Source organism: Letharia columbiana, assembly GCF_014066305.1.
Source record: "Letharia columbiana isolate WasteWater2 chromosome Unknown Sc0000038_s0, whole genome shotgun sequence".
Taxonomy (NCBI): Eukaryota; Fungi; Ascomycota; class Lecanoromycetes; order Lecanorales; family Parmeliaceae; genus Letharia; species Letharia columbiana.
Window position 1 is genome coordinate 184,437 of NW_023501082.1, and position 25,813 is coordinate 210,249.

Sequence of the window (25,813 nt, forward strand, 5' to 3'; positions counted from 1 at the left end):
AGACTACTTTCGGGGTCTTCGTTCAACCCGTCTTTTTTTCTTCGTGTATAAACATCGCTCTTCGAAATATTCGTCTTTCAACATAAAGTCAATTTTAACACCTTCAGTTTTGAACATCCTCCCTCTTGAACCTCGTATCTTCCTTTCAACCCGCCTTTTCCTCCTCTCACTCAGGCGTCGCTCTTCAATACGTCCTGTAAATCATCATCAACACAATGTGACCTTACACCAGCATGCAAACCACGCAGATATTGCCGCTAGAGTGGTGGGAGCTGAACTGGAAATGCGATAGCCGCTTCACCGCATTCTCCTGCCAAGGCTGGAAATGATTAATCATCTACGCTGTCTCGTAGCCGCAGAAGTCAGATCTGAGATGCCGTGGACCCTGAAGGACGCCGGGCAATTCATGCAGCTCGGAAGGCCTATCGCTTCAACCTTTTACTCGGAGTCATCTGCTCCCCACGCGTGTCCCCAAACCACAACACTTGCGCGAGCCGAGGATCTCCACAGAAGCGCTGAAGGCATATATGAGGAGATCATGAATTTCCAGTCAGCAGTGAAGATGGATTTGCCCACACGGCCACCATGCTTCTCCTGCTAGCAATCTTCACACCCTTTTTCCTCGCCATCACCATAGAGAGCACCTCGATGATCTGCTCCTCCAACCTATATGGGCGACCTTCAGCTTCTGACAGCACAGCAGTTGCTCAAGCGTTACCGTTTGCCAAAACAGATCCCGATGGCCAGATGGACGCAGGTCGTATCTTTGCAGAGCCGGCATTCTTCCAGCCACGGTTCAGCGCACTCAAGAATACTTGGCCGCGAGACATGGTACAGCTTCCGATGATTTGGCGTTTCAGTGGGTTTTCCTACGAGATTATCCTCAACGGGACTTCGTTGCGCGTTTAAGGACGGATTGCTGATCCATGGCTCATTGTGTACTTAACGGCAGGATCGGCACGCTTGGCATTGCTTATGCACGCCGATGCTGCTGGGAGAGTGCGGTCGCCTAGTATAAACATGGACTGGAGGACAGTGCAGTCTGCCACGACTGGAGTTGACAAATACTGTGTTGAAGGGCGGCATTCTGGGGGGTGTATGGATCGTGAGTGGTATGTGTCACTTCCTTGCCTACCCTACTCAATTTTTGACGACATTTCCTGCCAACAAATTTTTGCAATGCCTTCTACCCTGGATACCCCCGTCTAAAAGCTCTCCATCGTTTGAATCTAAAACCCCAAAAGACATCTTCAGAGACCCTTACGTCTCCGTCTACATCTACGAAGCGGGCTCCCCTTTCGAAAATGTCATGAATCAGTATATGATCACTGGCAAGGGTATCAATCCTTTCAACCCAAGGGGCCTTGGTGCGGAAGGCATTGCGTTGAATGCGACGGTAGCTGGCGCAACATTGGGTGGCAACGCTGTACTGACAGCAACGGAAGTTGGCTCGGTACCGACGAATATATTGCCTGCGGTGACTGGGATGAGTGCTTTGAGTGTGGAGTTGGAGATTGGGTCGCGATGAGTATTTACCTCGTGTTGGTTTGACGTCTGAGATTCAGAGGTAGTCATCCGTTCAGCCCGTCCCATTGCGATCGGTAATCTACATATTCTGTTACATTTGAAGAGGGATACGGACATCGAACGGTTTTGTTTTCTGCATATCATCCTTTATATCTCAACCATCTAGTTTATCTAGATCAGAGGTCGTTGAGATGCATTACTATAGCACCACACGATCACGTTGGATTTGTCTCCATCATCATTGAAACCCAGGAGACGACTGCCTTCTTCCTTATAAGTTGAAGAGCTGAACAGGAAGGGCGAATATCTTCTCGTTCAACAAAAAGTTAAGTCGACATTCCCAACACACTCGGTTTTGAACATCGCTACTCTTGACTTTCGTATTGTTCTTTCAACCCATCTTTTCTCAATACATTCATTCCTCTTCTTCCGCTTCAGACACAAGGTCAAATCGACATTTTCAACACAGTCAATTCTGAACTCGCAATTCTTCTAACTACGTCTTCTCCTCCCAACCCATCTATCCCTCTGCACGGAACCACATCGAACATTGAGCACCGTGTCCCTGTTCAATACAAAACGTTGGACTGACGTCAGCACGAGATCTCCAGTCCGCAGAAAACTTTCGTGCTACAGAATCCTGCAACGTCATCGGCGATGGACGGCAACTCGCTCTTGATAAAAGAGGCGCCATCGGCGGATCTGTACACTTCGAGGCCGCGTGATACTGATCTGCCGCCGAGGTGTCAGAGTTGGCAAATATTGCTGGCGAAGCCGAAGGCAGAAAATGGGGTCCATTGCAGCCTTGGGGTCGTTATATTAAAGCTGCCCTGAGATAATAAGCTATCGTCGCATCTCTTTGAAACGTTGGGTCCAGTGGGTATAAATACTATCTCGATGCCAACGCTCATTGAACGTTAGTCTCTCGCCAAGTAGAGGGTATTCCTATCAATTAGAGACGCACATCGCCAAACCAAGGAGTCAAAAAATGTTCACCTACTTTTATCTGCGATGCCCGAAGATAGTTGATATATATCGAGGAGCGTCTGTGTTTGTGGAAGGGAAAATTTACCTCCTTGGCTGTGGCCAGCGTATCTCCCACGCGCCTCGAAGGAGCTTGGTGGGCCTCAGCGATCTCTTATTGCATGGATGGTGCATTGTGCATGGGTGGCTGCGCAACCGAGCGCGACATCGGAGATAAGGACTTGTTATCGCTTATCTTTGATGGAGGTGGGCATCAATGATAGGTTGGAACATCGGTTCAATCGTAATGCCAATGCCAAGAGATGCTCAATCTAGCGTGATGAATGACGCTCTTCTCAATACTGTGAACTGACTTGATGGGTAGCTTAGATGTATTCATCCAGCTCTCGACGATTCGATTGTACCAACTGACGTCTACTGGCCGCTGTTGTTTTTCATCTATGCGTCCATATCGTCTATAATCTAGTCATACATAGCACGTTCGTGACCCTGCAGCGACTCGATCCCACATCAATTGCCCTAGTCGCACACTTTACCATTTGGCCTCCTTCCTCGCCTGAAATTGTTTAAGTATTGACACCTGCTTCTCTAGCGCCTCTAACCACTTCCCCGCCGCCTCATCCACCTTGGCCTGATCATCTCCCAACTTGGCATAGAAGTCCTTTCGATACGGCGTTGCTGACATGGCTGCGCTAAAGATCGGTTTCACCATGAAGGAGTGATGAGGTTTCAGCGTATTGCCGTAAGCTGTGCGGAAGGAGGCGGAGAGCTCGTCGGAGGGATTTTGGAGGTTGCTGCGAATACCCTGCGAGGTGAAATCGAGAGCGCTGGAGTACGTTGTCAGTTGAGGCTCGTTATTAGGTTCAGGGTACAAAGATTGGACGAACCGGACAAGCCAGAGCAGACCTTCCGCTGCGGTGTGCTTCTTCGTCTTGAGCTCATTGGTGACAAGAGATTGAAGTGTTTCTGAATCAGCGGGGGTGGCTAGCTGTCGGTCGCGGACTTTCTTGTACCAGTCAGTCGAAAATTCTCTGGGATGAGAGGGTGCAGCGCGGAGAGGAGTTGAGACCTTGATATTGCCGATCATGTCATTCTTGACGGGTGTGAATGCCATTGAGCCTAGCACATCTGCCCATTTGTAAGCCTGGCACTTTTCAACGGAATGAAAGTAGCTCAGGAGGTGCTAGCTCACCAAAAAGCGTTGTGAGGGACTCCGCTGCTTCAAGGAAGTCGCTGGTGGGGATGGCATTGTCGTTATTGGCTTGGACAGGGACGTCGTCGAATGTTTTATGGAGCGTATCGAACCAAGTCCCGCCTGACGGGAAAGGTACATTGTGCGGTACAGCCATGATTTGAGTGTGAAGGACTTTGATGGTCCAGTAATTAAAGTAAGTAATCCAAGATGGAAGCGGATGTCGGACGATTGGCCTCAGGCAAGAAGCGCGCGGCTGTCGGCGAAGCGTCATGGGTCTTGGCATCGATGTTGAGATGCTTGGAACTGCTCCATGAATTCTATGTGAACATGTTCATTTCTTGTACTTAGTATTACCTTTTGAGGAAGCTTGAGATGCTTGGGGTAGTCTTTGAGAGGGTTCTTTTCCAGCGCAGATGACTTCCAGCCAGTCCACGGAGCCTGGGACCCCACTTGGTAATGACTTGGAGCCTGGATCGTATACTGCTCTCCGTTTGGTATGTGTAACCGTCTGAGATGGCAACAGAAATGTAGAAGTTGCACTGACTTAAGAATTCAGAAACATGCCTCAGCCGAACATGTACACCTCACAACCCGCCGCTGCTTCATTGGCCCAATCCCGGAAGGATGGCTCAAGAGCCACCGCAAATCGTGGTACTCGCGATACCTGCTTTCAGATTACTCTTCGCGAGCTGTAACGTTCTCAGCAAAGCCAGGCATATCCCACCAGAGGCAAATTACAGGTCTTGATGGGCCGTCGGCAAGCGCTACGTTTAGCCGCAGCTTCCCCCAGCCAGAGGACGTTGATGAGGAGCCAGAGGAGGCTGATAATACCAACCCAAGCGAAGACGGGCACCAAGAAACCGAACACGAAGAGGGGGGAGATGGAATGAGTCGGCTGGAAGCACAATCTACCGCCATAGAGACCGGGCATGGCAGTCCTGAAGTGCATTCTCCCAACGAGGAACCTCATACTCCAGTGAAGCGGCGGCCGACATTCAAGGACAGACTCAGCCCTAGCCAATCCAAACACAAGTCTAGCACCTCATCCTTCGTCACTGCCCCCACAAGGCCGCGAAGAGCCTTCAAGTCGATGATGCCTTCGCTAAGCCCACTCAAAAGCCCGCCTGCTGCGTCTTTCGTAACGGCGAAAGAGAACCAGACCCCAAGGAAAACCATTGGAGAGATCACAAACATTGAGATCAACAAGCCAACCAAGTCTTTCGATTCTGCCCAACCTCAGCCAGGCTCGTCTCCAGAGACTCCTGGAAGCGTCATGTTCCCTAGGTCAAGCAATGGTGATATGGTGAACCAGGCCACTAATCCCAACTCGACCGATGCACTCATACCTCACGGTCCCTCTGGCACTTCTGGTGGCACATCTCCAGTTATAGGAGCCAAAGACCCGCCGCAAGGTCGTGGGGCTGGTCGAGAGCAAGGACAGCAAATAACGGCAGGCGGCATGGTCAGATTCGACCTCGCCGATCAAGGTGAACGCAGAGACAATCTGACAACTTTTGATTCAAGGAAATTTGGTCCTCAGCGGGCATGGAAGCGACTCCGAAAGGACCGGTCCCACCCAGGAGAGATCGTCAAGATGGAGAAGATGCTGGTGCGGGTAGATTCCACTATGCAAGAGCTTCCGCCTGATTACAATGAGAACGACAGTTTGAAAACGTCAGCTCGTACAGTTGAGAAGTGGAGAGAATTCGTGGTTGTCTGCAGAGAGAGCACCACGGATGATGCAGAATTCTCCATTCAGCTGTATAAAACGCGAGTCATACCCTCGAAAGAAGAGACCCACGTACAGAAGCGCTCAACACACGAGATACCGCTAGCTCGTAAAACCACACACGTGAATCTCTACTCATCGCTCGATAAGACGGTGGTGATCTGGGTTCCATGGAGAGCAGGAACGATGATGTACATTCTCCGAACTCACTCATCGGCTAGTGCTGTCGAATGGTATACTTTCATTCGTCGCAGTCTGGGTGAGCAATGTGTCACATCCCTGCAGGTCAACGTGCCCGACTTGAGTGTTACCCTGCAGCTTGATAATCCCTTCGGTGAATTGGAGACATCGATTGATGCGGCACAAGCGAATAATGTGGACGAAGCAGCGATGAACAGGACGATGGAAGCCGAAAAAGCGGCCGCTAGTAATATCATACAGCGATCTCTCAAGATGTTGGAGAACAACCCTGAGTGGTCGAATGTGCTCGAAGCATGGCTTGGGAAAGAGAAGATTGGCCTGGCTTGGAAAAGATATGATCGTCTGGAATGGGTGCATGGTGCTAACGAGCAGAAGATGTATGGCACATTGGCGATGGAGCGAACACACGAGCTAGAGCTGAGACCGAAGGACCATTACCTGACACACATAAAGCCCAAAGGCGGAGAAGCTATGGACGAGCCTGCGCCTGTAGAGGGGTTTCTAGTACGCCTTACGTCCCAGAAGGGCAATGTTAGAAGGCTCGGGAAAATGTACTTCAAGAGGTTGTATTTTGCCACTCACAACCAATTTTTATGCTATTGCAGACCGGCAAAGGCGTTGCCTCCACCACCACCAAAGCTTTCGTTGTCAAGAAATGCGAAGGTTCCGAGCGCAAGCGAGATCGTTCAAAACACCCCTTTGATCTATGCCGTCAATCCTTACCCCAACAAGGATGGCGAGATAGAATGGCTTCACCAAGCAGCGACAGCAAATAAAACACGCCATGACGAGGACGCATATAAGGAAGCTGAGCGCAACATGAACACACTGCTCCAAGCTGAGGGTTACATCAACCTAAGTCATGTGGTTCGGGTTCAAATTGCGCAACGGGGAAATTCCGTAGCGGACGAAAATGTTGGCCAAGGACAAGATGTTGACTTTCACGAGGAAGTGGAGGACACCGGGCAGGATGACGGCAAAATTGATCAATTCGATGACAATCGCACCTTTGAGCTAGTCATGAAGAACAAGCTGGTCATCAGGCTGCAGGCTTACAATGAAACAACTAAGAAGGAGTGGATACATCGGCTTCGAAAACTTGTTCGGTATTGGAAGGTTCGCCTTGCTGCTGACGTGGATTTGTACAAAACAGTGCGGGCCATGAATCTGAAGCAACTTGATGTCGATGAAGAGTCGGAAGCTTACATCGGTCAATTTGGTTCAAAGTGGGAGGTCACTAGATCAGTGGCTTCTCCAAAGCTATTCAACATGTGCGGTGTATCCTGCTGCCGCGCTATCACTGTGCGTTTTCTGATGTTATAGATGAAAAAACACGCTAACGTTAAACGCAGATGGCAGGAGTATTGTACCGCAAGCCAAAGCGACATTCAACCTTTCAACGCTGCGGGGTGATTCTCTGCCATGGCCAGGTTTTGATCTTCCACGGAACCCTTCGCGAGCGGACTGGAAAGGAAGTCAGACATATCCAGCATGAACGACAAGCAGCAGTTGATCTAAAGAACTGCTACATCTACAGCGGCCTTGTTACAGAAGGTGATCTTCTTTACCAGAACCAGACCTTCGACAGCAATCACCCAGGCCATCATGCCCTTCCCCGAGTGTATCTTGAAGATGGCTGGACTTCGACGGACGAGGATACAATGACTACCTTCGTCATCTGGCAGCCCCAGAGCAAATCATTATTCAAGGCAAACGAGCAGCAGGAATCGGGTAAAACGAGGCAGCGGCTTCGGTATGTGTCAAGGCTTGGTATGCCTGGTCGGTCGATTGTATTCAAGACGCGGAGCAGGGCGGAGCGTGACCATTGGGTCATGAGTATCGGAATGGAGATTGATCGCTTGCAGGTCGGTGAGGATATTCGGGTTATCGATAAGAGTTAGTGCCGCTGTACATCAGAATGTTGTCTTAGCGAGGCGTTGGTGGTCGGGAAGCTGGGCTATGGTTATTAGAGTATAGTTCAAAAGGCAGGGTTTGGGGGTGGTACATACCTCTTGGAGCCGCTACAATACTTTGGCATCCACACACGTTCGAGTTCCTGAGCTGGCTTACTGAAGAGGTTCCACTTGCCTTGACTCTCAATGAAAAAATTGAATCTCTTCCACCGTCCCTTTCCCTACCATAACCCTGTCACTCCCCTTCCAATCCTCCCACCGTATCCTCCCCGCCTTCCTCCATGGCCAAACCACTCCCTCCACTCTCCCAACTATCAAACTCTTCGACACAGGTCCGACCCGGTTACTATCCATAGTCTTGTTACCATCCAATTGATCGCCCTCCATCCAGACATGGCCAAAGGGAACATCTTCTTGCGTGAACGGGTACGGAGGTTTAGTGACGACAGTATCGCCTTCGAGGCCTATGATGCGCTTGACGACGAATCGTTCGGGGTTCGCCGGGGACCTGTTGCAGCACACTCGTCAGCCCCTGCCTCTACTCTCTCATCCCGTCTCCGGCTCCCCCCCCCCAATAATCTCGAAGCCTCCGTCGAACGGGTAAATGTACCGATACACGACCACCATTCCCCTCTCCACCCCTTCCCCCGCCCTCCACATGTTCACCCATACCCGATCGCTCGCCATACTGCTGTTGTAATCTGCGTTCAGGAACGGAGACATGGATGGCCCGGTCACGCTCATGATGCAGAAGACGTTATTGGTGAGGAAGGAGAAGGCGGGGAACCAGGATGCGAAGAAGACGAGGACGCTGAGGGTGGTGCGGGCGGTGCGGGGTCGTGGCAGGGTTGTTGGGGTCGGGGTAGCTGTGGGGTGTGTATTTGGGATTGGAGGACCGGTGGGTTGGGAGCGGGGAGGGCGATGGGGGCGTGAGGGGACGGAGAGGTGGCGGGCGGCATTTCGGAGGTGGGATATGGGTCGGAGAGGGCGGAGAAGAGTAGGCATGGATGTGAAGAGTGCAATTGGTGCCATCGTGGGCAGCGGCGAGATCTCGAACCATATCACGTGACTCGAGCAGGTAGCGCGAATTGCCGCGCGACGCGACCTCGGTATCGAATGCATATCGACTTCGTCCTCTCACTCTTTTCCCAATTCAGTGTAAATCCAGTCCTCTATATTCTAGTCATCAGGACACCACGCCCGTGATACTCCGACATAGCGATAATGACGCCCGCCAACCCCAAACAGTCGAGCCTCAAAAGCCTTCCTACAGAGCTACTGGAGCAAATCTTCCTCCAATCCCTCAACGTTAACCTTCCATTAGCATCCTCGCACCTCGGCACGGCCTTGTCCTCGACCCGTACCAAGATGGTAGTGGTTTGGAAGGTCTTCCCGAATCACAGCGGTGCGTTCGATGCAGAGGATTATGCAGAATTGTCGGAAATCCTTCAGGCCGGAGATGCGGGCGATACTTGTATGGAAACAGAGATTGAGATTGGGAAGCTACAGTCCAGGATCTTAGCATGCCGGTGGATGACGTGGGACTTCTTAAAGTTGTGCATGGAAACGTTTGTTGTTAGGACCCTACTACGGGAGTTTCGAGTCCAGAATCTCCCTTGGCAGGAGGAGTTGCCCGTGAAGGAGCAACCGTACAATGCGGTCAAGGTGCCATGGCATGGCGGAGCGCCAGTCAAGGATTCGGTGGTCAGGGACTTCGTACACGAGGTGTTCGCCCTCAAAGTCCATCTCGGAATCCGGTGTGAGGAGAATTTGGATGTTTGCGAGTACACTGAAGACGAGTTGAAAATTAAGAGAGAGAATTTCCGAAAAGGGAGGGAGGAAGGAGCCAATATCGAGGCCAACGGGGAAGAAAAAGAAGTACCGGAAGAACTGGAGTCAGGTGATACGGACAGTGATGAGAATTTTGATCGCGGATACCAACGTCTAGGTGTCGACACCAGGGGATGGATACCAAATGAAGACCATACAGGATATGGTATCAAGGATGTAAGCATTACGCCATCGCTCGGGACTTGTAGCTGGGGCCCCCGTGATGGTACACCCCGGGTCAGCGTTGGCATAGATCCCCGAAATGGAGTGGTCTTCCTCCGGACCTGGCTGAAATGCGAGAACGACTCCAGAATGATACAAACGACTCGTCGCAAGTGGAGATGCCTATGGTGTGACTTTCACCCTAACATACCCGTCAAGCTGCTCCACGGGCCGTGGACCGAAAATCAGCTGTCCTTCCTCCAGGTATTGATTGAGGGTGGCGCCAAACTTAGTCCGGATAAGAAGGCGTACAGGAAGATAGCAAAGAATGGATTGATGGAAGCGATCAGAGAAGACAATTGTCGAGCTGTCGACTTGTTGGTAATTGGAGACATGGAAGGCCACGAGGATGATTACTTCCAGCCAGGTCTCAGCGAGTTAGAATTCGCTGTGAACCTTGAGGATGATTTCTCAGATTGGATAAGATATTCAACGAAGCGCAGGACCGTGGGTATCGAGCCGGATACCGAACATCTGAAACTCGCAGTCATCGAACGTGGATGTCGAAGGAACATCGTCAGACGCCTCCTATGGGCGAAACTCTCGGGCATCGATCGGGCTAATCCCGCTGTGGTGGATTGGGCAGGGAAGAAAAAGGAGCAAGGTGACAGCGTAGGGCAATGGCTCTTGGACCAACTTACGCGGAGTGGGGGTAGATATGACGAGGTGAACGATATCGTCGAGCAACCTAAGGAACGATATCCTAGCTATGACTCTAACATTTCCGCACGCGGCAGCAATGATGGGACCCGAAGCCCAATTGGCCAGGCTGATGCTGCGTCAGGATGAGGAAGAGAGTCGGGATGACACTCACTGACTTCTCCCCTTTCCCCTGGGTCGACATTGAGTAGGTCATGATTTCCAGTATGGCGAATTTCTTGTTTCTGAACCATCGTGGAACCTTGTCGTTCACCCCGTTAAAAAGACCTCCCTCACGCATTTGTGCTCTTTATTGAGCTTGACCAGAACTAATTTATGCTCCATGCTTATTCGAGTCCATCTTTCAGCTAATTATGCTGTCTCAAAATTCGTCTCATGATATCCGTAACCAGAACCGTAGGAGCAAAGGCACTTCGTATGCATCTTGTTCAATAAACCCTACAAACTCGTAGTCTCTATCAAAAAAACTCTCACCAATCCTTCGCCAGCATATTCTCCGACTGTACAGCATCCGTTTTGGATTCCCCTTTCTGCTCCTCAATGGACTTTCCAACCTTCTCTCCGTCACTCCCACCAAATTCTACAGCCTCCACCTTTTCGCCTTCCTCGCTCATATCCGCTGCTTCATCCGAGGTCGCCTCGTTTGGCTTCTCGACAGCCTCCCAGTCGTCCTTGCCTAGATCTTCTGTGGAGGTTTTGAGCTTTCTGGCTTGGGGTGCGCCGGTGCTGGTATCTTTGCTTACTGCTGGAGCTTCCTCAGCTGCCGGCTTTGCTGGAAGGCTTTCCGACTCTGCGGGTTCTTCTTTGGCTGAGAGGTCCTCTGGTGTGGGCGGGAAGATCTTGCTACAAATTCCCGTATCAGCAGGGTTCATTCGCATTTCTCCTTCACTCTGGACTCCGTTCCAGTGGATATGGGACATGACGTACGGCAACCACTCCCCATAAGCCCTCTCGTCCTTCGCCTCAAATATACAAAATACAACCCTCTCCAACCCGCCCTCCTTCTCCCTCCCCTCCTCCAACTCTTCCAGAAACCTCCTCACTTCCCGCCCAGCCACCTCCGCCGCCTCCCCACTCGGATACCCATACACCCCCGTGCTCAAACAGCTAAACGCAATACTCGCATCTTGCCCTTCTTCCTTCCCTTTTTCGAGGGCTAGTTCTAGACTGGTTCGATAGCAGCTCCGTAGCTTGTCGGCGGCTTTCCTATGCCGGTGGTATATGGGACCCACGGCGTGGATGATGTAGGAAGAGGGGAGGGCGTGCGCGGAGGTTATCTTGGCGGAGCCGGTGGGGCATCCGTTCAGAAGGCGGCATTCGCTGAGCAGGGAGGGCCCGGCGGCGGAGTGGATGGCGCCGTCCTGGAAGGAAGGGAACTGTTAGCTAAGTTTGGCAAAGGGCTGTTTGAAGGCAGCGTGGGAAAGTGAGGCGTGGGGCAGTCGGTAGACTTACGACGCCGCCTCCGCCCAGTAGAGATGTGTTTGCAGCATTGACGATGCATGTGGTGGCGAGGTTTGTGATCGAGGTGCGGATTAGAGAGACTTTGGCGTTCAGCGTTGCTGATGGGGTGGGGAGGGGAGTGTCTGTGGGGTCGGGGGTGGAGGGTTGGAGTGTTCCGTTCTTGTAGAGGTCTGAAAGGGTTGGTATCTGGGATAGTTGGACTGGTGGAGCCATGTTGGTCCGTCGCTTGGTGGATAGGGTGCGAAAAGCGTGCGGGCTATGGGTGTTTGATAGTCGTCGAAAAGACTGGATTGTAACAAGGCGGAGAGGGGGCATACGAATGCGTTATTGCATCATTTGTGCTTCCAAAATAGGGAAGATGTTGTTAGTAAAAGGTAGCACCATCAGTATAAAATAAATTGTACTGTGTCAAAGTAGTCATTGCAAGTGAACAGGAACAAGTTTGTCTACATTGAGTATTTTTGACTTGGCAAGCGATGGTACAATCTCCTAGCCAAGCAAGTGCCACCAACTTTCGCTCTTACCCGCTCAGCATACATTGAACAGCACATTGAGCTTTGCGCTGCAATATTCCTCCTCGTAGAAGCTCAAAACAGCCATTACAAATCTTGATCTCAACACACAAAGCCGGCGATACATGACATCAAGTTACTTGGCCCGCTCCGCTTAAAAACCGACCTCATCCTCATAAGAATCCTCATGCAAGTCATCACGGATACGACGCTTCAGTAGCGAGTGCGCGTCATGGGGCTCATCCCCAACTTTCTTCAGCATCTTTGGGGCCAGAAATTCCCACAGCAACTCCTGGGTCGGACTATACTCCTTCACCATTTCGTCGGATGTCAGCTCTCCCAGGACGCTGAAGTCGAACGTCACCCCGAGCATGTCCAAGTTTGTGATGCTCTTGGCCATTTCGTGCACCCAGCGTTGCATCTTGGTATCAAGCTTGAGCTTCCAGGCGTAGCGGCATTCGGGGTCGTAGATGCGCATAGTGAGCTTCTGGAGGTTAAGGGGCCCCAATCTGGGAAGTTCTGCGAAGATTCGAGCCCAGCCCTCTTGTCGGCTTGCCTGGCATTTGTAGGCAGTGATTCCGATGTCGAGATGGAAATATTGCATTGACTGCAGAGAAAGCTCGGATCGATCTCGTACGAATGGAAGAACTGCACTCATACTGTTGAAGCGGATTTCATTCCCCCCGTAGAAGACTGGGATGGCTTCCGCTCGAATTTGGTGATTGAGTGCCAGCATGGCAATGGTAGGTGGCGTCAGGTAGGACTCTCTCCGTAGAGTGTACGAGACCTTAGCGTTCTTCCACTGCTCGCCCTTGAAGGTGCAGCGCTTTGACTGGGGGTAGTCGTTCGCATGGGAGCACATGTCACCGTCGTGGTCTTTGGTCTTGTAGGAGGAACGAGTAGCATGGCCGGCTTCCTTGTCGGCCTGCCATTCTTCAGGATGCACATCTTTGACTGTCACAGAGCCCGTCACCAGCGTCAGGTAGTAGACCTTGTTTCGAATTTCAGCAGAGAGCTTGAGGAACCCGGACGGCGTGTCATCGCTGCTCGAAGTCAGTAAGATCTTGTTCTTTTCGAAATAGTGTTGCTCACTTCCAGATGTATTCCTCTTGTGCCGGGCCGCTTGCCGCTGCCATGGCTGTGAGTTGCGGTCGATGCCACAGAGTTGGTGCCAAATTAGATGAGATATATGTGATGAAGGAAAGGGCGAACACCAAGCGCGTCCCTTAGTGCGCCAAGACGTGGCATCAAATGTTCACTCGACAGACAAGACACGGGCTGTGTTCCTTCCAAATACACAAAAAATTGATCTAAAATACCCCAAAGTTCTATTCTAACTATGCAACCCCATTACTCACGATCTTCTTGTCGTCCTCTATTTTCTCATAAGCCTCCTTGGCCTTCCGCGAATCCTCCGCCCTCAATTGATCGTCCCTCCTCACTGCAATATCCTTCGGTCGGAAATCACTGTACAGATACTTCAGCACGACTTCGATGACGTAACAACCCACGAAGTCAACGACCATAAGACCGGTCATGATGAACTTGAACTCCGTGCTGAAGGGCACGAGTTTCAGCCTCTCGTTGATCTCAGGGATGAACTCCGTCGAGCAAGAGAAAGCTACACCAGACACGAGAATAAGGCCCCAATACATGCCGCGGTTCTCGCTGATACCTTCTCGGAAGGGGCGACCTTGATAGTTGATAGCAAAGGTAGAGATTTGCTGGATGAGTTGGAGCAGATAAACGGCGCTGTTGAGCAGAGAGGGTTCGAATTCGCCTTCGAGGTCGATCTTCTCGGCTCGGGGCTCGATACTCTGAACGTAATTAGAGAGGTAGATGAGGGTGACAATGTGGATGGCGAATTGGCCGAGAACGGAGCCGATGATGTATGGATTGAAGATGTTGGGTTGGGGACGTTCTTTGGAGAGGCCTTCGACAGACTGGGAGACGCATTAGTAGACGTTCTTGTGGTAGGAAACTCGAATCATACCTTGGCTCGTGAGATAGAGAGAAAGCAGACGCTCATGAGCATGCCGCTGATCGTCACCTGGCCGTCTCCGAACTTGATGCCTTCCAAGTACAATACACTCAAGCTGTAAGCACTGATCAAGCAATTGAGCGCCAGAATCTTGTACATCTGTATTGTTGCCACCAACGTACAGCGCCCTTGTCGGATGATGTTTGGAATGGCAATCACGTTTGCAAGCTTGCTCGTAAAGGGAGCTGCCACAGATGCATCACCAAGCTTGATCCTAGGAGGCTCACTCTCATCAAGCTCCTGCTCCATCATCGAAGCTGTGAATTTGTCAGCAAGACCGGCTGCCTGCTGTGCCGCTTTTTGTTGCTTCTTTTGCTCAGGTGTGAGGTTACCATTTGCCTGTGGGGGGTGGAGCGGTGGTTTCAGGGATTTCTTTCTTCTCTGCAGCAGGCGCGTTGGCTGCCACACCTCCAGCAGCTCCTTTTCTCTCCGCTTGTTGTTGCATTGCTTTCTCGTAATGAGGATTAATCGGCCCAGGAGGATAAAGATGGGCAACTTGTATCGGGACAGGTGGTGGAGGCTGGTTGAATCGCTTCATGATGCCGACTTGCTTTTCATAGATCTCTTTCATCTTAGTAGTTCTGTAATGCTCCGCTATTCGGTTCAGGTCGTCCTGCGAGCCGTTAAGGAGGGCCACACCTATGTGAGCTTGCTTCAAAGCTCCCACGTCGTTCGTACCATCACCACACATAAGCGTGGTGTAGCCAGCATCCTTCAGGCCAAGCAGAATATCTTCTTTTTGCTTCGGCGAGACTCGAGCGTAGACCCATGTGTGCCGGAGCAATTGAGGAAGAGCGGCCTCGTTCTTGTACTTTGACAAAGCATAACCAGTAACGCAAAGATCTTTCTTGTTCACGATCTTCTCATCCAAAGGTTTGCTAGGGTCGACAGGGATATTGATCTTATCGTCAACGCTTCGCCACACAAGCTTCTTACCGCTATCATCGTGCTCGGGAGCATCAAGGATGAGGACGTCCCGATCGATAATCTCAACTTGGCGAGCGACATGCACCGCGGTCAGAGGGTTGTCACCAGTGATCATGACGCAACGATGACTGCTCTCGTTGAGCATCCGAACAGCCCGCATCGCGTCTTCTTTAAGAGGGCACTGGAGTACTAGGAAGCCAGCAAAAGTCAGATCTGCTTCTACTTCCTCCCGCTTCAAGTCGTTGATCTTTTTCTGGCCGAGCTCCGCGTCTGCGGAGAGATATCGATACCCTAGGGCTAGTACTCGTCCTCCATTCCTTGTGAAGAACTTAAACGTCTCCTCATAATTTGGTGGTACTGTGGTAAGCATTGTACGAATTGTCTCTGGCGCTCCCTTCACGCCAACAAATGTACCCCGAACTTTCCTACCGGTTGCTCGGTCTGTGGTGAGTACAGTTGCCACAGAGCTTTGCCGTTTCAAAGACGAGGAGAATTGGAAGCGTCGCTTAATTTGTACAATTTCGCCGCCGCTTGTGTTTCCCTTGCCAATTGCTGTCGATCTGCCATGGAGAGTATCATTGCGACCAAGTGTCCAGCCAAGCGAGGTCAGAGTGGCCTTTTCCATTGGATCCCCAACAACTTCTCCCTCATCCAACTTTACCAAAGCATGAGCAGTCGCAAGAACAAGCGTCGTCTGCTGGCCAGCCTCGAGCACAGAAGTCAACTTGCTGTGAGCGCCGTCTTTCTCGGTCTTCGCGTTCTTATCACCCAGCGATAGCCCTGCGATGCCATCCACAACTAAGTCTTCCCCAGTCAAGGTACCGGTCTTGTCGAAGCAAGCAATGTCGACTCTTCCAGCGAAAGGTATCCGGAATGGCTCGGTACAGAAAATGGCGTATTTACTTAGGGCTGCAAGACTGGTATTGACTGCGAGACTAAGCTCCATGGGAAGCTCTGGCGGGACTACGCTTGTGATGATCAGGACGCAGTCGAGCAACAGCTTCGAGCGTTTCCGATCCTGGGCAACACCCTCAACCCAGACATACCATGATGCGGCGATTGCAAAGATGAGCAAGAACAGAATGAACAACAGAGCTTCCACGTTGTTGGCTGAGACTCGCTCGGTTGAGTAAATCATCGTACGGACCAAGCTTCCCTGGCTCGTCTCAAAACCAGTCTTCACAACGATAGCCATTGCTCCCTTGTCTGGTGGAGGCTCAACTCCAGAAGCCAAGGTAGGGACGGTCTCCGGTGCATCTTCGCTGGCGTTACCATGAGTGACCTGCAAAACCTTGGTACCGCCGTAGAGGAAAGCATTCTTGTCAAGGCCCTCCGGATCAATTGGCGCATCACCAGGACGAAGCTGAACGGAATCTTTGAGCAGCGGCGTACTTTCCCCAGACAGCATAGCTTCATTTACAATTGCGGTGCCTTCGACCAAGAGCATGTCACAGGCGACTCCGCTATCCTCTTTCGTCCGATCCACAGACACCAGATCTCCGGGAAGAAGCTTGTCACTTGAGTCCAATTCCCACTTGTTCTGCCTGTAGACCCAGAGAGGGTACGGTTGTATGCTCATCCCGCGAAACTCGTTCAGCGTTCTTTGTCTTTGCCAAACTACGGTGCTCTCAAATCCAACCAGCATAACCAATGTAAAAAGTGAGTAGTACCAGTAGTCGTCCAACAGCCAGAGCCCCACGCAGAACATCTGGAAGATGAAGAAGGGTGCCACAGCGTGCTCCTTCCACAGCTCTGTAAATGTTGGTACTGGGATGTCGAATGTATTATCACCATAATGTTGTTGGACCCGATCGAACTCTTCGCGTGTTAGGAGGCCTTGCGATTCTTGGAACGTCCTGATGGCTGGTCTCGGCTCTTTATCTATCTCGTAGGACATAGGCGCAAAGCTGTTCTCTTCGGCATTGTAGAGGAACCGGCGCTTCTGGAAGAGGAACGATACGTTCTGCTTTCCGCCAATCTATTCCCAATCAGTCTAGTTCATGTCATACGCTTGCTGCATTACTGACATTGTCCCTGAGTAACTTGCAAACCTCCGCCGATCCAGCATTTGTAACAGGAATGACCTTGATCAGCGAGGCGTCTCGCACCGCCTTAGCTTTAATCGATGTAAACAGAGCGTCAATGTTGACATTCCATTTAGTCGTAAGCCAGGTCAAAGATTGCAGTGTGACTATCGAGCCCGCCCAAACAAATGTCCATTCAGACCCATTTATGTAGGTGTTGTATCGCTCCTCGGATAGATAGAAGGCGAAGAAGACAGGCCATATTGCCAAAAATGGCCAGACATATAGATGCAAGAATAGTGGCAGAGGGTTGAGGAGTGTGGCGGACTGTATCTGGGGGTTCCTGACGAGAGGCGGCCTGCGAGACTGGTTAACTTTAGTCGTCTAGAATTCTAGACGCGCCTGAACTCACATCTCGGCGACTCTAATAAGGCACTCAACTCAAGGAAAGGAGCCTGTATGAAAAGACGAATGCTTCAGCATGGCGGATGAAAAGTGTTCTCAGAAGCTCGAGAGATCTGGAGAGGTCGGAGCAATCTGATGCCGACGTCCGATCTCTTCCGGGTAGCTAGTCTTGGACTAGCGGCGTATATCTATGAGGAAGGTGTGCAGGATATATTCAACAAGGGGAAGCTATTGCACATTTAGCTAGCTGCAAATGCCTGCAAGGAAGTCACGCCTGTACACTCAGTACGCTTGGCAGGAGCATAGAGGCTCAATGAAATGCAAAAGACATAAGCAGGCTTCGCGGAGCATGTATTGATACCGTCTTTCATTCAGAGAACTTCACATCCTGGCCTAGGCCACTTTCAATATCCCTACAGATTTCGCTTGTAACGTCCTCGGTCCTCGCATCGCCCCCAAGATCCACTGTCCTACACCCTTTCTCGATTACGTTCTCCATACTCTTCATCAACACATCAGCAGCTTCCTCTTCCCCCAACCATCTCAACATTTCGGCCGCGGTCCAAATCGCTCCAATTGGATTCGCAACACCCTTGCCAACTATTTCGAACGCACTCCCGTGGATAGGCTCAAACATACTTGGATTCGCTCTTGTGGGATCGAGATTGCTCGTTGGCGCTATGCCGATACTACCGGCTAGAGCAGCCGCCAGATCGCTCAGGATGTCTGCATGAAGATTCGTGGCGACCATTGTATCCAAGGTCTCCGGATGTAGAGTCATACGGACGGTCATGGCATCGACGAGCATTTTCTCCCATTCCACGTCTGGGAAGTCTTTGGAAACCACAGCGGCGACTTCATCCCAAAGAACGAGACCATGGATTTGAGCATTCGACTTGGTCACCACACACAGTTTACCCCGCTTTCCCTTCTTCCTTCCCCGCTCCCGCGCCGTCTCAAAAGCAAACCTCATTATCCTCTCCACGCCATGTCGGGTGAAGATCGCTACTTCGGTAGCTACTTCCCATGGTGTACCCACGTGTGTGCGTCCGCCTTGACCTGAATACTCTCCCTCGCTATTTTCGCGGACTATGACCCAATCTAGAAGGGAAGGGTTGGCGGAGAGTGCAGCGAGAGGAGAGGAGCAACCGCGCAGGAGGCGGGTGGGTCGGAGGTTGGCGTAGTGGTGAAGGTGACGAATAACGGTTAGGCGGAGGCCGGTGAGCGAGATGTGATCTGGTACATCTGCACGTAGAAAAGTTCAACATTGGCTTGGACTGAGATGCAGGTTGAGGAAGGCCGAACCAGGATCTCCTACAGAGCCGAACAAGATGGCATCGTACTTCCTTAGCTCTTCCAACCCACCGTCCGGAATGTAGCGGCCATGCGCTTTGTATTGTTCACTGCTCCAGGGTAAATGATCGAACCGGAACGCGAAGGTTCCTAGGGTGGAGGCGAGCTTTTGGAGGACCGTGATGGCAGCACTGATGACTTCAGGACCAATGCCGTCGCCGGGGATGGAGGCGATGTTATAAGTAGGATTCGTGGAGGGCATAATTGCAGCCTTGAGGGCACCATCTTTCTTGCTGGAGAAGTTTTGGGAATGCTCTTTCCCCGCATGACGTTGGGAGAGGATGTCGTCGCGGTTTGACCTGGGCGCTTGGCAATGCAGGGCGACCCGGACAAAAATCTGCCCCCTGTGTGTGGCCGCTTTAGGCAGATCCGATGTCGGATGAGTTGGCTTCAAATGACTCTGCATGCTGCACATAAGAAATTGCCTTACATAACAGCTCGACGATATCCTCACATTCTCACAATATCGAGAACCGAAAGGTCCTGGCTTCACCTACGCTACCGCTATCTATTCGACGACGCCGTTTGGGTTTGCCATGTCGCCACCAGATTCGTCCTCAGTCTCGACAGCCAGCTCTCAGTCCCCATCCTCACCAAGCACGATCGGCCTGACGATCGGTGAGCGATTACTTGTCAAATGTCCCCAATTTTAGAATCATAGAGTCTACGCAACCAGAGGGAGAGCAATTCGCACGCCTTTTTGGACACAGACAACAAGGTCAAGATCGCGTACGTGACTCTGACCACCCTTTTCTTTGTCGCTCCTTTTTCCCTTGCAAGCAGCTAACGTTGGAAAGGCGTGCTTTAGATGACTTTTGGGTAGAGTGCCTTGAGCTCACCAGTCCCGTGAGCTCGGAGCAGTCGCGAAGAGACTGCGAGATCATTGCCAATTTAGGATTGCGGGCATGCACAATGCCCGTATTGGTGTGGAAAGAGGTGTGGACGGAGTGGATGTAGTTGTAAGTCTTTTGCTGTAAGGAAAGGCTGATCATCGATACTCGATTGCTTATGCCATTCGGATGTGGACATCATAGTACCTCATGGAGCATTCGCATGGAAAGGATATTGCGTATACCGCCAAAACAGCCATTGAGGTCATTGATAAGATTCTATAGAATGAACATGTCTTAATGCTTCAATTGATTTGTGAAGAATAAGGGCTTGGAGATCCGTTTCAGTACCGAGGATAGCTTCCGTAACAGCCTTGCCGACGTCTTAAGCATCCATTCCCTTGTTGATAAGGTCGGCGTCACGAGCGTAAGTCTGGGTCAACAAGGAGTATCATTTTCGTTAGCCTTTGCAACCACGTCGGAACAGCAGACACAGTAGGCGTTGCTACAACGCGTGAGGTTTGTGATCTAGTGTGGGTATCTCTGCCCGCTGTGACCAACAACATGCTGATGACTAGCAGGAGATCTCTGCGTGGAGTGGTGCAGTGTGAAGTTGAATGCCACTTTCACAATTATACAGATTGCGCAATTGCCAACGCGTTCTCTGCCCTTGAAGCGGGCGCTCGCATGCTTACCATAAACCGCGAGTACGATCTGACTAAGCTCAAGCGTGTTAGGGATCTGGTAACTTCTGCGATTGAACTCAACGTTCCCTTCAATAATCCTGTCAAGAGCTCCTGTGGTAGGTTTTTGACGTTACTGTCTTGCATCGAGTAATTGCTAAGCGAGAACACCATAGCCTTCACCCACGAGGCTGGCATCCACGCCAAGGCCATCCTCGCAAACCCTGCAACGTACGAGATCATCAATCCCAGACTTCGATGTGCAGCGCAACGTGCACTTAGCGAGCGGATCGACGGGCTGGAATGTGATCAAATCACGATCTCAGTACCGTGACAACATCTTCCGGCTGTGTACTCGCGATTGACAGATCGCAGGCGACCAGCTCGGACTTCCCATGACAGACTCACAGACCAAGCAGTGCACAGTGAAGGTCAAAGTCATGGCAGATGTCCGTAGACTGGCGTTCGAGGGTACCGACGCCATCATCAGGGCGATCTACGATAATCTGAACAGCGTGTCAGAAAAGCCTTTGCTAGCGCATATGAAGATGGCCGAGAAGAAAGAGCTCGCCAGGAAGGAGATGGAACTCCACACGGAGCTGGAGAAGCGAAGACTTGATCGAATTGTCGACTCGCAGGCTCGATCTTCTTGAGCCTTTAATGAATACCCCCACCTGTTGGCAAACTTCCAGCCCGCATATGCCGATTGAGCCTAGCGTGCAAAGGCCTTGCAGCCTTTTACTTCTTGCTACACAAGCAGAAGCCTTATAACTTAGGGGAGCAGGCCGTGTTGACTGCCAATTGACTACGACTTAGTTGAGATCGACTTCGTTCGCCTGGTATTGCGGCAGTAGCTTCCGTGCACCGTAGAATGGCAAAAGTATGTAGTAGAGTTTTTGTATACCAAACTTTTTATTCTGAGTTAGTATTTTACCCTCAAAACCAGATATTGTGAAAGAGAGATGTTAGCCTTGAGAACTGAATGCCGTGGAGTTTATTTGAGCGTCGATGATTGCGCCCGGCGATAGCTTGAACTGAGGTAAAGATTGGCATACGTTATGCAAGATTTTGTACGCCAAGGCATGAATGTCTGAGCAAAGCATGAGTTTATTAACAAAGGCCTGAGCTTCTGAGCAAAGAATGACTTTTTAAGCAAAGCATGACTTCCCAAGCACCGGCTCAAGCAGTGGCATGGGTTTCCAAACCCTCTCAAGGGGTCGACTCAGCAAAGCAACTGCAATTGAATCCGAGCAGATCTACCAGCCAATGCCTTCCTCGCAATTCCTTGAAGTCCGTAATGCCAGGGAACATGAAAAATCACAAGACCGTTCCTATGGGACATTACCCTTCAAACAATAGACACGAATCGCATCTTACGTGTTGGCAACCGGCCTCTCGGCAATAGCTGTGGTATGATCTGTTTATGGCACTGCAAAAATGGCACCTCCAGGACCATTCCCAACTGGATGAGATAGGCGTTGGGAGACTGGTGGTGTCATTGTGCGAGTCTTGGATATCGTGGTCTGGATTTCAAGATTCAGCATCTAGGGACTTCAAGACACCTTTGCTTATGACTTACCGATCTCGTGAAAGGCCTCGGTGTTGCTCGTATTTTGTTGAGACACGGCTGTCTCGTCGAAGGCCTCGCCGCTGCTGAGATCGTGCTGAGACATGACTTTAAGATCTGGATATCGTTAAGATTATTCGTAACCCGTCTTGAAGCGAGGTGCGAATCTACCCACCAGTTGCAGTCTAGCTCTGATGAAGATGTAGAGGGTTGTTAAGATGCCTGTGCTAGTCAAGGATTAAGGAGGGTTTCTTTAACCTTGATGAAGCTAATTGCTTTGAGAAGACAAAACACCAAGAGAAGAGAAAGAGAAAGAGAAAAAGGGAGAGGGTATATGTTACTCCTGTCCAGAAGTGTTAACAATACTTTGCCTTAACACGACAGTACCTGAAACTCTGGAAGCTTCACCGCCCCTCTTCTCAGAAGTGTTACACTGTCTTATTGGATCTCTACCCTTCCGATGTCTTGCCCACGAGAGCGAATCAAGGAAAATTCTGCACATCGTGCGGTCAGCGACGCTTTAGATCCGACTCCTTGTTTGAAGCTGATAGGTTCTTTGGAACGGCGAAGGCGAATTGCCATCTAGTCAATAGCACTTTGTTTCAGGCGTGTCATATGCACGGACCACATGGTAATGACTGATAGTCTTGGCATCTGCTTGCCCAACTCCAAATATGTTGGGAGGATTTTCTCCGAAGCCGTAACCCACTCTAGAAGGCAGCTCTCCTCAGTGCTGTCTCCGATGGGTCCCAGATCGGTAATGGTATCCAGGAATTGATCCTTCACCGAAAGTAGTGGGGTGTCATCCTAGTGCTGCACGTCGACTTGAAAGGACAAAGACGTTTTCTCTCCCTCTGCATCCGGCAAGGCAAGTCCATCGTCAAATAACACCATAGAATGATTCGGCGAAAATCATCTTCGGAGGACGAGTCCAGTCTGGCGCCCACGACAGAGATTCAGAACACAATTCGGGCCCCTAATTTTGCAGTCCAGCTTCGGCAAGAAGCTCATTCATCTCGCCTGGCCCTTTAGATAGAGTCGTGACTGCGAAACAACTGTATACGTCTCGCGCAGCCCTGTTGTAGTCTGGTACTTCATACTCTTCTACATCTTTAGCGAGAGCGAGCACGCCATATAATTTGTCTACAGCCTTATAGGAAAGTCAGAGATCGTGACCCACGCCGGATCCAGAGCAACGACATCAACTCCCGGGGTGTTATTCGCTTGTCGTTTACGTTTGAAGATGTTCGCGAAGGTCCGCGGGAAAGCTTCTCTCGTCTTTGCTCGAAAGTACCACCGGTTCCATTCAAATATGTTATGGAACATCCGTCATTCCATGATTCCAAAAGCCGACGGAAGCACCTCCAGCAGAAATTGAGTTTTCCATACATGATCCTTATGTTTGCACAGGACACAGCTTCTTGCACGATCCACGGCTTGACGATATGCAGGTAAATCTAACGGAGAAGATCTTCTTCGCAGATGGTCTCAAGAAATGAAACTTCAAGACATTGCGGAAGCTCGCGGATGCGACCGTCGAGGAACTGGGGAGACGCTGAAACGTACCAAGCGTACGCTGCCGACACACATTTCTGGCTAGATAGAATCCTGTAAATGCAAGTCGCCGAATCGGCTACCCTGATGGATTTGAGATATGTCGTTTCCGGACCAGACGCCTCTGTAATAAATTGGCGAATTGCGTACGCATCGCTGGGGGTTTCGGGTGGGATATGTTGTAGTGATGGGGATCTCTTGCAACACTCAAAGAACACAGGCTCCATGTGTTGCCCTATGATGAGGTCGCTCTGGCAACACGCGAGAGAGCTGGAATCGCAAACCCCGCCAGAAGCAAGACAGGACAGATGAGTCCACTTGCATAAATACCTCATAACCTTTTCGGCCAGGACTTGCGGCGTTTGCTTCCTTGATTCGTGGCATCCTTTTTCCGCACCCCTTCACCATCTTCACGAGCTGGACTCAGAAATCTCTGAAAATATATGATGTATTGACGCATCGCCGTTTCTGCTTCCATGTTTGATCTGAATTGGAGCTTAGCAATACTGAGATTGTCTAGACCCATTTATTGACTAGTGAACTGATAAAAAAATGCGACCCTAGATAGATATCGCTCTGAGAATTTCTTTCCTTTCGCAGGCGGATATCGGTCATGGAACGCAAGAGCTAAGACGAAGCACGATCCCGCCATACAGATCTGCAGCCCACAATTTGGTGCTGGCTCGTGTAGTCTTACTGATTTTCCCCTGGGCCAAACCGCTCTTGAGATATTTAAATAGAACAACTCTAGCTTTGATGTAGTACCTTGATTGATTGCTTCATTTGCCTCGGTAACCTGCATCAGGTTGCTAATCTAGGGCAATAAAAGGGGTTTGAATCTTGGCGGGAATGTTACAGCAAATAATACGTTCAAACTTATTCTCAAGGCTTCAAACCTCAGACCGCGCCTGAACATTCTTAACGTCACAATCTGGTCGATCGAACAAGATTCTTAACGTCAGCTTGAGGCTATGCCACGCCTCAGGTTCCGTGCAGATACTCCTCTTGTTACTTCAGGAGAACATCTAGGTAGCTATTCTTTTCTCCACGCAACAAAGTTCAACACCATCTCAGCACTGTCAATGCCGGGGCTCATAAGTGTGACAGACTTACTTTTCTATCTCTCATGACAGAAACTTTTCTCTTTCCATTTCAAAGATTTCAGCCCCTCAACATAGCAACATCTACCCAAACTGTATACTCGCACCGATTGCATCTCAAGCACAACTCCAATTTCGCTTCGTGATCAGTTCCTCTAGAGACCTTCAAATAATCACTGACGAAGATCGAGATTAACACTACCTAGGATTCCCAAAACACACATTGCCTACAGCCTCAATCACCGACCTGCCCCCCGAGCTCATCAGCCAGGTCTTTCGTTCTATCGAAGACTTTGCCTCCGCGAAAAACCTCAGCAAAACATCTCACAAGTTCCAACTTCCAAGCGGTCAGGGAACAAGACATAGACCAGATTTCCTACGCCATCCTTCAACAAAGCATCGAATGTACCCATCAAGTCTACAAATATCTCTCCGCCTCCATCGAAGTCAGAGAGACCATTCTTCGCGGCGACAAGCGCGACATTGCCATTGCGAAAACCCGGGTCATCATAAACAGGGGAAGCAACGCGGACAAAGCCCTGTCAATTTTCGTGAAATTTGTCTCCGGCCAATCCTCAGCAGAGGCCGCCATCACCCCCACTACACGACGCGACTTCATCAAGGCATACCACCGGGGCTGGACATTGGCTACGCTAGTACCTCGATCACCGCCCTACAAGATGATCATGTCAATGGACGTGCTCGAGCTAGTGCAGTTGGAGGGAGTGCTCAATTGGATGATGATGAGCACCAACGACTTCGATAGAGCCGAGCTAGGCTACAGCTACCATTTTCGAGACTTCTTCACCCCAGCAGACTACTCGGAGGCCGCCTTCTATACGTCGGAACCATGTCCATGCGAGAGTCTTAAACGTCATAGGCAAATTTACGCTTTTGATAGACGGTGCGATCTTTCAGGCGCTTTCGGGAGAGAAGGGCCCGGAGTCCTGTAACGCCCTGATGTATGATACCTGGCAATCGGGAGGTTCGTGGTACCCAAAGGGCCAACGCTTTTGTAATGCTGGCTGAGTTCGTAACTCTGCTTCCTGAACCATCTGACTCGGAGGACCGACCCGCGATCCTATCGAAGTCTCC

At 50.7% G+C, this 25,813-nt stretch overlaps 12 protein-coding genes across 12 annotated transcripts; 5 read left to right on the forward strand and 7 right to left on the reverse strand.

Moving 5' to 3' along the window:
- Window positions 1-585: 585 nt before the first annotated feature.
- On the forward strand, window positions 586-1,528 carry HO173_009225 (uncharacterized protein; the record flags this gene model as incomplete). The annotated part of the gene is made up of 2 exons (XM_037311116.1): window positions 586-859; window positions 1,245-1,528. The coding sequence occupies 2 exons, from the start codon at window positions 586-588 to the stop codon at window positions 1,526-1,528; spliced, it is 558 nt and encodes a 185-aa protein (XP_037161983.1).
- A 1,515-nt stretch (window positions 1,529-3,043) lies between these two features.
- On the reverse strand, window positions 3,044-3,860 carry HO173_009226 (uncharacterized protein; the record flags this gene model as incomplete). Its single annotated transcript, XM_037311117.1, has 4 exons — window positions 3,044-3,338; window positions 3,399-3,517; window positions 3,581-3,639; window positions 3,704-3,860. 4 exons carry the CDS (start codon window positions 3,858-3,860, stop codon window positions 3,044-3,046), a joined length of 630 nt encoding a protein of 209 aa, XP_037161984.1.
- A 259-nt stretch (window positions 3,861-4,119) lies between these two features.
- Window positions 4,120-7,537, forward strand: HO173_009227 (uncharacterized protein; the record flags this gene model as incomplete). The annotated part of the gene is made up of 3 exons (XM_037311118.1): window positions 4,120-4,200; window positions 4,263-6,938; window positions 6,989-7,537. The coding sequence occupies 3 exons, from the start codon at window positions 4,120-4,122 to the stop codon at window positions 7,535-7,537; spliced, it is 3,306 nt and encodes a 1,101-aa protein (XP_037161985.1).
- A 195-nt stretch (window positions 7,538-7,732) lies between these two features.
- HO173_009228 (uncharacterized protein) lies at window positions 7,733-8,581 on the reverse strand (the record flags this gene model as incomplete). Its single annotated transcript, XM_037311119.1, has 2 exons — window positions 7,733-8,057; window positions 8,160-8,581. The coding sequence occupies 2 exons, from the start codon at window positions 8,579-8,581 to the stop codon at window positions 7,733-7,735; spliced, it is 747 nt and encodes a 248-aa protein (XP_037161986.1).
- Window positions 8,582-8,773: 192 nt separating this feature from the next.
- HO173_009229 (uncharacterized protein) lies at window positions 8,774-10,390 on the forward strand (the record flags this gene model as incomplete). Its single annotated transcript, XM_037311120.1, has 1 exon — window positions 8,774-10,390. One exon carries the CDS (start codon window positions 8,774-8,776, stop codon window positions 10,388-10,390), a length of 1,617 nt encoding a protein of 538 aa, XP_037161987.1.
- A 341-nt stretch (window positions 10,391-10,731) lies between these two features.
- Window positions 10,732-11,935, reverse strand: HO173_009230 (uncharacterized protein; the record flags this gene model as incomplete). The annotated part of the gene is made up of 3 exons (XM_037311121.1): window positions 10,732-11,104; window positions 11,189-11,622; window positions 11,714-11,935. 3 exons carry the CDS (start codon window positions 11,933-11,935, stop codon window positions 10,732-10,734), a joined length of 1,029 nt encoding a protein of 342 aa, XP_037161988.1.
- Window positions 11,936-12,388: 453 nt separating this feature from the next.
- On the reverse strand, window positions 12,389-13,370 carry HO173_009231 (uncharacterized protein; the record flags this gene model as incomplete). The annotated part of the gene is made up of 2 exons (XM_037311122.1): window positions 12,389-13,277; window positions 13,327-13,370. 2 exons carry the CDS (start codon window positions 13,368-13,370, stop codon window positions 12,389-12,391), a joined length of 933 nt encoding a protein of 310 aa, XP_037161989.1.
- A 201-nt stretch (window positions 13,371-13,571) lies between these two features.
- HO173_009232 (uncharacterized protein) lies at window positions 13,572-14,374 on the reverse strand (the record flags this gene model as incomplete). Its single annotated transcript, XM_037311123.1, has 2 exons — window positions 13,572-14,177; window positions 14,228-14,374. The coding sequence occupies 2 exons, from the start codon at window positions 14,372-14,374 to the stop codon at window positions 13,572-13,574; spliced, it is 753 nt and encodes a 250-aa protein (XP_037161990.1).
- A 229-nt stretch (window positions 14,375-14,603) lies between these two features.
- On the reverse strand, window positions 14,604-17,231 carry HO173_009233 (uncharacterized protein; the record flags this gene model as incomplete). The annotated part of the gene is made up of 2 exons (XM_037311124.1): window positions 14,604-17,180; window positions 17,226-17,231. 2 exons carry the CDS (start codon window positions 17,229-17,231, stop codon window positions 14,604-14,606), a joined length of 2,583 nt encoding a protein of 860 aa, XP_037161991.1.
- A 767-nt stretch (window positions 17,232-17,998) lies between these two features.
- On the reverse strand, window positions 17,999-19,390 carry HO173_009234 (uncharacterized protein; the record flags this gene model as incomplete). Its single annotated transcript, XM_037311125.1, has 2 exons — window positions 17,999-18,876; window positions 18,937-19,390. The coding sequence occupies 2 exons, from the start codon at window positions 19,388-19,390 to the stop codon at window positions 17,999-18,001; spliced, it is 1,332 nt and encodes a 443-aa protein (XP_037161992.1).
- A 988-nt stretch (window positions 19,391-20,378) lies between these two features.
- Window positions 20,379-20,831, forward strand: HO173_009235 (uncharacterized protein; the record flags this gene model as incomplete). Its single annotated transcript, XM_037311126.1, has 2 exons — window positions 20,379-20,616; window positions 20,674-20,831. 2 exons carry the CDS (start codon window positions 20,379-20,381, stop codon window positions 20,829-20,831), a joined length of 396 nt encoding a protein of 131 aa, XP_037161993.1.
- Window positions 20,832-20,892: 61 nt separating this feature from the next.
- HO173_009236 (uncharacterized protein) lies at window positions 20,893-21,150 on the forward strand (the record flags this gene model as incomplete). Its single annotated transcript, XM_037311127.1, has 1 exon — window positions 20,893-21,150. One exon carries the CDS (start codon window positions 20,893-20,895, stop codon window positions 21,148-21,150), a length of 258 nt encoding a protein of 85 aa, XP_037161994.1.
- Between the last annotated feature and the right edge of the window lie 4,663 nt (window positions 21,151-25,813).